The 8,970-nt window shown below is 40.7% G+C and overlaps 1 protein-coding gene across 1 annotated transcript; it reads left to right on the forward strand.

The window, feature by feature from the left end:
- Positions 1-1,148: 1,148 nt before the first annotated feature.
- Positions 1,149-7,672, forward strand: LOC110499272 (ras-related protein Rab-4A). The gene is made up of 8 exons (XM_021576301.2): positions 1,149-1,305; positions 1,727-1,807; positions 1,976-2,090; positions 2,747-2,809; positions 3,079-3,233; positions 3,634-3,729; positions 3,895-4,039; positions 5,303-7,672. The coding sequence occupies exons 1-7, from the start codon at positions 1,290-1,292 to the stop codon at positions 4,008-4,010; spliced, it is 642 nt and encodes a 213-aa protein (XP_021431976.1). The 5' UTR covers positions 1,149-1,289; the 3' UTR covers positions 4,011-4,039; positions 5,303-7,672.
- The last annotated feature ends 1,298 nt before the right edge of the window (positions 7,673-8,970 follow it).

The raw sequence follows: 8,970 nt of genomic DNA on the forward strand, positions 1-8,970 counted from the left end.
AGTGAGTTTGAGTATCTCATTTAGGAGGCCATCAGGTCCACATGATGTTTTAAATTTGAGAGCCTGAGGTTTCTTATAGAGCTCCTGCTCAGTCCTTTATAGCTTTTTCTAATCCATTCAACTTCTCATGAATTTGCTGTTGTTCTGTGTTTGTGTCAATTTGAACAGTGTTGTAGAGTGTTTAAAATGGGTGTCCATATGTCACCATTTTGTATCGCCAATTCCTCTTCTTTAGACTTTTTTAGTTTTTTCCAATTTTGCCAAAGTTGTTTGCGTTTATGGACTCCTCAATTAGTGTCAGCTGCTTGCTGTTGCACTGTGCTTTTTTGGTTCTGAGTGTTTGTTTATAAAGTTTTAAAGTCTCACAGTAATGGTTCTGAGTGTTTGTTTATAAAGTTTTAAAGTCTCACAGTAATGAAGGCGTAATTCACCATTATTTGGGTCTCTGTGCTTTTGGTTGGATAGTGTTCTAAGTGTTTTCCTTATAATTTTACAATTTGCATCAAACCAGTTGTCATCTGTGATCTTTTAAAAAAAAAAGTTTTTTATCCATTTCAATTGTACTTCTTTGCCATTTGCCTGAATATATAGTTGATGTTTTTTACTGCCAGATTGATGAGAGAGAAGGGGTCAATGTCTGTAATCATATAGTCTAGTGCTGTGGCCAAGAAGTGAGCAGTTGGATCTCCCCAAAGAGTCCCCGTAACCTACCATTGACAAAGTATAGACCCAGGCTTCTACAGAGCTGCAACAGATCCCTTCCGTTTTTGTTGACGGTGCTGTCACTGTTGTTTCTATGGGGGAGATTAAGACAGTTAGAAACAGTATTGCCTGTAATAAAGCTGTCCCCTCGTGTGCTCGTTAGATCAGGTAGTGTTCCTGTGCGCGTATTTGTGTCCCCACAGAAGAGAACATTTCCCTGGGCCACTCATTGACCATACACAAAAAAACAAATAGTAATAGCGGAAACAAGCGCACACATTTTCTTCAGAAAATTGAAGTAATGCAAAAGTAACCAGATTTGTCTATTTTACAAGTAAAAATTATATTTCAATATAACTAGACATGCAATAATAATGAAATTATATTTAACTATATTATTGACAATCGATGTTTTTAAAATGTTGATTGATAGAGCTTTTATTTTGAAAAAGCGTTCTACGGGAAGTGAGAAGGAAAATCCAGTAGGATTCACGGCTATTAGGGATTTTTCTTCAATTAATTTCGAAGCTGCAGTGCCTCAAGAAAAACAATAGGATATTGCTAGCAAATAAAACACAACCATTGCCATGTCTGAGACATACGGTAAGAAATCTTGATCAGTCAGGTCGCGTTACACAATAGATAGCCAGATGAGATGGAGCAGGTGTATTGTAATGCCATCAAAACAAATAGCCTATGTGCTATGCTTTCATGTTTACTCGTTGTTGGGGGTATAGCTAGCTAACATTAGCTAGCTGGCTAACTTTAGTTTCGCCTGATCGCTTGCATCTCCGTCAAATGTTATCATTAATTGGTTTCTTAGCTAGCTATCTAGAAAGCCATCTGAATGTCAGACAACTGTCGATGCAAATGTAACGTTCTGCATGAAGCAATAACATAGCTTCTGTTCTGCAAGTAGTGCGCCTGTTACTTAACTAACGTTAGCCAGCTTTCTATCCAACTAGCCTAAGAATACGCATTCTCTAATGATTAAAATGAACTTTGTTTGTTTTTCCTCTTCTAGATTTTCTGTTCAAATTCCTAGTAATTGGGAATGCAGGAACTGGAAAATCATGTCTACTTCACCAGTTTATTGAGAAGAGATGTAAGTTATGTCCAATTGATTGTTTTGACATGTATTTTCTATCTAGCTATGACTTGTAGTTTATTTTAGGGACAGACTACAATTTATAATTAACTTAACTTTGAATACATTAACAGGCATTGTTGTGATCTAGCTGTGTGTTGTGGAATGATTTCATTTAAATCACAGTCAAAGACGATTCGAATCACACCATTGGAGTGGAGTTTGGCTCAAAGATAATCAACGTGGTAAACAAATATGTCAAACTCCAAATCTGGGACACTGCGGGACAAGAGAGATTCAGGTACTGTACAGTATGTGAGAGCATTTCACATACTTACTCCTACTGTGGCAGGGCATTAGACATTTTTTCTCAAACCAGCTTGGACTGTTTCATGCGTGTCCATCTCCAGCTGATCATTAGAGAACTTGTGCCAGATCCTTAGAACAGCAAGTAAAATGAATCATGGCCAGCTGTTGTGGGGGAGTTAATAATGTGTAGCGCAGCTAAAATTCTGAAACACTATTACTGCTCCCCTCCCGAGTGGCGTGGCGGTCTGGGGCACTGCATCTCAGTGCTTGAGGCGTCACTACAGACACCCTGGTTCGGATCCAGGATGTGTTATAACTGGCCGTGATTGGGAGTCCCATAGGGCGGTGCACAATTGGCCCAGCGTCATCCGGGTTTGGCGGGTGTAGGCCGTCATTGTAAATAATAATTTCGTCTTAACTGACTTGCCTAGTTAAATAAAGGTTACTGAGCACCTTGAGCATTTTGTTTTGCACATTGACCAACTCCTTATCCAGCTTGGATGGCACTAAATGCTTTTATGTATAGCTAACTATAGATGTAGGAGATGGAGAATGTCAATTTAATAAATGTAATTAGGATGTGTAAAATGTTTATATTTATGCACTTGTGTATTTTCAACTGATGTTACAATTGCTTTCCTCTCCCAGGTCTGTTACACGGAGTTACTACAGAGGCGCTGCTGGAGCCCTGCTTGTATATGACATCACCAGGTAGGCTAATTTACCTACTCATAGGTGATCAGGAGAGTTGAGGAGAAATAATCCTTGCCTTATTATGGGTGGACCTTCAAGGGGTATGTTGTTTTAATAAAACACAAATATGATATGACTCATTGGTTGCACAGTGGCTCCCGATTGACTGTTTTGGAAAACACTGCTCGAACCTTCCTAAAGCCTACTGTGATTTTAGTGAACCACCAAGTCTGATTTGTATGTCTCCACTGCTCTCCCTCTCGCTCCATTGACCTGATCATCCTCAGCCGGGAAACCTACAACGCCCTGACCAACTGGCTGACAGATGCCAGGATGCTGGCCAGCCAAAATATTGTCATAATCCTGTGTGGTAACAAGAAGGACTTGGACGCAGACCGGGAGGTCACCTTCCTGGAGGCGTCTCGCTTTGCTCAGGAAAATGGTGCGTTTAGTATGAATGATGATCCCTTTACAGCTGAATTCCAAACTGCTCCCTGTGTCAAGCGCCTCAGACTGGGAGTGCAGATCCTCTATGTGTCTAAAAAACTGCAAAACTGATCATAGATCAGCACTCCCACTCTGAGAAGCTTGATGTATATGGACCCAAATCTACCCCCTACCCTCTGATGCAGACCTGAAATCCTCATTTCTGATTGTTGCACTGCGTATACTCCACTAGAGGTCACTGTAGGACAACTCACTGGTGTGAACTATTGCCCACAAAACCGTTGCAATTCTTGTCCTCCACAGCTAAATGCTGACTAATTCTCTTGTGTTCAAATGTTATCAACATTGATGATAATCATTGTTATTATTGTGTCCTGCTGTCTTGTCTGTTTCAGAGCTTATGTTTCTGGAGACAAGTGCTCTGACAGGGGAGAATGTAGAGGAGGCCTTTGTGCAGTGTGCCAGGAAAATCCTCAACAAGATAGAGTCAGGTATCTCTGCATTCAGTATCTTCTCACCTTAACCAACAGCAATGAAATTGTAGTACCAACTGAACTCTACTGTTTCAGCTCAGGGGCTTCTCCCTCTCTCTCTCCATCTCACTCTTTTTTTCTCTCTCTATTTCTCTCTCTCTCTCTCTCTGTGTTCTCTTCCAGGAGAGTTGGACCCGGAGAGGATGGGATCAGGGATCCAGTACGGAGACGCCGCGCTGCGCCAGCTGCGCTCCCCTCGCAGGGGACAGGCCGAGAGCGCTCAGGAATGTGGCTGTTAGTGAACACGCTCAGTATGCCCAGGACCAAGGTGAGACTCCTCCCCCTCAGTGCTGCCTACTGCATAGGATTCTGCTCTGTGACTTATCCTTGTGTTATCACACTAGTAACTTAATTAATAGCTCAGTTTAGTGACATCGAAAATGCTCCCTCTCAAAATAGCAGGCAGAAATACAGTTGTAGATGGTGCTTTTCACATTCACATGTTATGTAAGAGGCAATTCAAAAGTCCTCTCTATTTTACAGTTGACTGTGTTGCATTGCATGGAGCAGGTAAAGCATTCATTTGCCATTTTGAGAAGCCCCTCCATGAGCTTTAAAGATTTGGCCTTAATGCACCAAATGCTGAAACGTGGCTAGTTTTATCAGCATTATTGGTGTCAGAATCATCACGTTCCCCCTTGGCGATGGGGGGTTTGAACCCTGGCTGGGCCGATTATCTGTGCCCTTAACTACTTTCTTTACCCCTCTCAAATTTTGGTACTTACTCAAAACAAACAATCAGAACTAAAATAAAAGATTATCACAATGCGGATCCATGTTCTTCTCAAATGGTTTCCCTGAAGTGGTTTGTAATGATTACTTTTCTATTGCTGCAAGGTGATCTCTGATGCTACTTTCACGAGTATCATCATATTGAATTCAGGGTAAAGTTAATGCCTGTGTCCCAAATGTAACTCCCAAAGTCCAGAGTTTTATTCTGTTGTACTGTATCTCCCCCTTGGGTCGGTGGGTGGGTGTGTGTGGTTGGATAGGGTCCAGGGGGCTATTTTTAGGTATCTCACAGAGAGGAAGGAACCACCTTTGGCTATTTCTGTCCTCCAGCTCCCAAGTGCCTGATGTGTCAATGATACAGAAAACCATAGCCACCCAAAATGACTCCGCCTCTTTAGTGAGAGGGGAAGCTAAAGGGGCTCAATAGTTTGAGAATGATCGAATGACCCTGCTTAGAAGCTGTGTGGATGTGGCTCCACACAACTGTTGTCAATACAGTTTTCTATCTTGGCAGATACATTTACCTGAGATTTTTTGGGGTATTGTAGTATTTTGCAAAAAAATGATAGGCATAAATAGAGGGGTACTATGTCTACAAAAATACATGATCAATTAATTTGTAAATTACAGTGTTGAGTACGTGGCAAATATTGCCAGCACGCAATTGTAACAAAATGTAACTATTAACCTCACGTTGACACAGGTTTCTTAGCTAAAGGGGCTAATTTACAAGATCCCCACACATTTCTGTGTGTGTGTGTGTGTGTGGTTTCAAACTTCTCTCTGTCCTTGTTTTCAGGCAGGTTGGTGAAGACTTCGAGGAAAGATGAGATGTAGGGAACATGATACAGGGCTCATAATGGTGGAGCGACTCTTCTCTGACCTTTTATCTTCCCAACTTCTGGATGTTCCGTCAGAGACCCACAGAGAGTCCTGGATTCCTGGCCCTACTCTGGACTGCTGAGCTTGTTCCTAGGCCCCTCAGACACAGGCAGAGAGTCCTGTTTCATCTTACTCAAGCCCTTTAATCATCTGGGCTGTATTCATAAAGCCTCTCAGAGTATGATTGCTGATATGATTTGTTTTTCCTTTTTATATAATAATGAACAAGATAACAGGGAACCCAAATCCTAGATCAGCACACTAAGTCTGAGATGCTATATGATAATGACCCCTGACATCTTACTTTCACCCCTGTACTTCTGCCCTATGCTACCCATAGCATATTGCATTATGTACAGTGTTATCTGTATAAAGAACACATCATATAGTCCCTCAAAGCAGTGGTTCCCAAACTGTGGGGCGCGTCCCTGTCGGAAGGGGAGTTGCAGCGTGGGTGCAGGGTGAAAAAATGTCCAGATCAACTAGCCCAAGTTTTTTCAGCTAGGTTTTTTTAGCCCACTGATATTGTTGTAATGTTTGAGTCACTCAGATATCACATGAACACACAAGACATGGCGGAATGTGTAGAATTGCAGGAAATTAGCTTTAAAACTGCCAAGAAGGGATGTGAACAGTTACTGTCATGGACAGTGCTTGTGCCCATGGAAATAGACAGATGTTCCCCAGTGATGGAAGGGGGGGGAGCGGGGCTGAGTGAGTTTGGGAACCACTGCCTCAAAGCATATTTTATGGACTGAATATCAGAATTTAATTATTAGCTGAAGAATAATCTATCAATTATGTAATGTTATAGTGAGAATTATCATTCAGCACTGTCTCACGCCTGCTGGTTTCATTGACCCGTTGTTTGGGTTGTTCTTTGTGTTGATATTATTAGTTGTTGTTTTTCCCTCCCTAATTGTTATGAGTCATGCTTTTTTAATTTATTCTCAATGATATAGAAGCTCTTTTTAAAATAAAGTATTCAAAATGTATGTTTGTATATTGTTCTAAGGTGATTCCTCTTTGTCATCTTTATTACTTAAGTGTGTAATATCCATTTAGAATACTTGGTAAATTGTTGTTATACCTGTAGTAACTTTCTAATAATTATTCATAGCTGTGTAATAGTATATTTATGGAGTTGTATAGGTTTTGTTATTACACAGGTGGATAAACTGGGTCACAAGCTGGCTGCACGGTGAGCTACTTCCCTTTTGACACCTTGCACCAAAGTTCATATGATTGATGACAGTCATTTAATTCAATGACCATTTTCCTAATGCAGGTCAGAGGGCTTTTCAGTGCACTTTGGCTGTGTTTAGAAAGGCAGCCCAATTCGGATATTTTTTTTATTATTGGTCATTTGACAAATCAGATCAGCTCTGAAAAAGACGAATTAGTGGGAAGAATATCAGAATTGGGCTGCCTGTGTGAAATGGCAGGCTCCAGAATGTTATTGTGTCTGTCTGCTTAGATTGACCGTTTGCAAGATTGCTGTGTCGTATTAATATAGTTCCTGAGACCTAAAACTAACCCAGGTTCGATGCGACTGAAGAAAATAACCTACAATGCCACCATTGTGTTGAGATGATTGACAGCAAATCCACTGATCCCCTCTCCTCAGGGTAGGACCAAGTTCTACAGTATTTTGAAGATTGATGTTTTCGATGGGGAGAAAAGGCAACGCCAGCTACAGTTCTGAAATTGCCCATCTGTCCTCCATTATGGTACTGTATGTCCTCTTCCCTCTTTTCCCGTTTGTTACATTTCAGAGTATTACAGTATGGCATTTATCTGTATTTTTGTTTAATGACACGCTCCAGCAGATTTTATTTTGAAGAATATTTGTCATGCTGATAAATGTATGTGTATCCAGGTGAAATGCTTTTCAATCTCATTACTATAGTAGATATTTACTGGCATGTGTTTCGACAGGTAAATCAATCAAATAAGTCAAACGATTTAGTAAAAAGTAGTTTATGAATTTTTTTAAGCCTAGCACACAATGTCAAAATACTTGTACATCAAATTGCAATCTGATACCTGTATCGGCTCCGTTTGAATGTGTAAAAGCTTAAACATTTAATCATACAAAGTAGTGATTTTTTTTATCAGTTGGAGCTGGATATTTGCTCCCTCCACAGAAGTCTACCATTCATGTTGACTGTGATCCACAACTCAACTTTTTTTCTAAATAATTTATACTGAACAAAAATATAAACGCAACATGTAAAGTGTTGGTCCCATGTTTCATGAGCTGAAATACAAGATCCCAGAAAAGTTCCTTATGGACAAAAATCTTATTTCTCAAATTTTGTTAACAAATTTAAAAAATTACATGCCTGTTAGTGAGCATTTCTCATTTGCCAGATAATCCATCCACCTGACAGGTGTGGCATATCAAGAAGCTGAGTAAACTGTATGATTATTACACAGGTGCACATTGTGCTGGGTACAATGAAAGCCCACTCTAAAATGTGCAGTTTTGTCACGCAACACAATGCCACAGATGTCTCAAGTTTTGAGGGAGCATGCAGTTGGCTTGCTGACTGCAAGAATGTCCGCCAGAGAATTGAATGTTAATTTTTCTACCATAAGTCACCTCCAACATCATTTTAGAGAATTTGGCAGTACGTCCAACTGGCCTCACAATCGTAGACCATGTGTAACGACGCCAGCCCAGCCCAGGACCTCCACATCCGGCTTCTTCACCTGTGGGATCATCTGACACCAGCCCCCCGATCAGCTGATGAAACTGAGGAGTATTTCTGTCTGTAATAAAGCCCTTTTTATGGGGAGAAACTCATTCTGGTTGGCTTGGCCTGCCTCCCCAGTGGGTGGGCCTATGCCCTCCCAGGCCAACCCATAGCTGCGCCCCTTCCCAGTCATGTGAACTCCATAGATTAGGCATAATGAATACTTCACGTGACTGCTTTCCTTATATGAACTGTATCTCGTTTAAATTGTTGCATGTTGCTTTTCTATTTTTGTTCATTACAGTTTCACATTAACATATTTCACTATAGCACCGACAAGCCATTACACTGACAGGAAGATGTTCCATAGCTTTCAATGAATAAAGGCCTTAATGTTATGACTGTAGTAAAATTGTTGTTGTGCCATACTTCACAATAACATTTTGTGTACTACAGCTTACTTTCACATGTCAGTGAATAAATAGTTATCCGTAGCTGGTAGATTATTACAATTAATGCACACATCCCATGGCTATGATCACTGTAAGCATTGGGCCGGTTGCAACTATTTGAAACAGAATATTGCACAAACTGTCAACAATGGTTTAAAAAGAAGTACAAGTTATCTACGACTTATTGCATCTATTTATTGCAAATTATTTAATCTTTCAACCTGAGATTCATTGACCTTGGCTCATTTTCTATGAAGAACATGCAAAAGAACACATTTTCATTGAGTGCACACTGTACACTCCCTACATGTTTATATCACACATATCAGCTTCCGAGTAACGCAGGGGTCTAAGGCACTGCATCTCAGTGCAAGAGGCGTCACTACAGTCCCTGGTTCGAATCCAGGCTGTATCACATCTGGCCGTGACTGTGA

This window comes from Oncorhynchus mykiss, chromosome 20, assembly GCF_013265735.2.
Source record: "Oncorhynchus mykiss isolate Arlee chromosome 20, USDA_OmykA_1.1, whole genome shotgun sequence".
Lineage (NCBI taxonomy): Eukaryota > Metazoa > Chordata > Actinopteri > Salmoniformes > Salmonidae > Oncorhynchus > Oncorhynchus mykiss.

Excerpts from the sequence above, each read along its gene's own strand:
- LOC110499272 (XM_021576301.2), top strand. Across the intron at positions 2,810-3,078 it reads CTTGTATATGACATCACCAG|CCGGGAAACCTACAACGCCC; the intron begins GTAGGCTAATTT and ends GATCATCCTCAG. Across the intron at positions 3,730-3,894 it reads CCTCAACAAGATAGAGTCAG|GAGAGTTGGACCCGGAGAGG; the intron begins GTATCTCTGCAT and ends GTTCTCTTCCAG.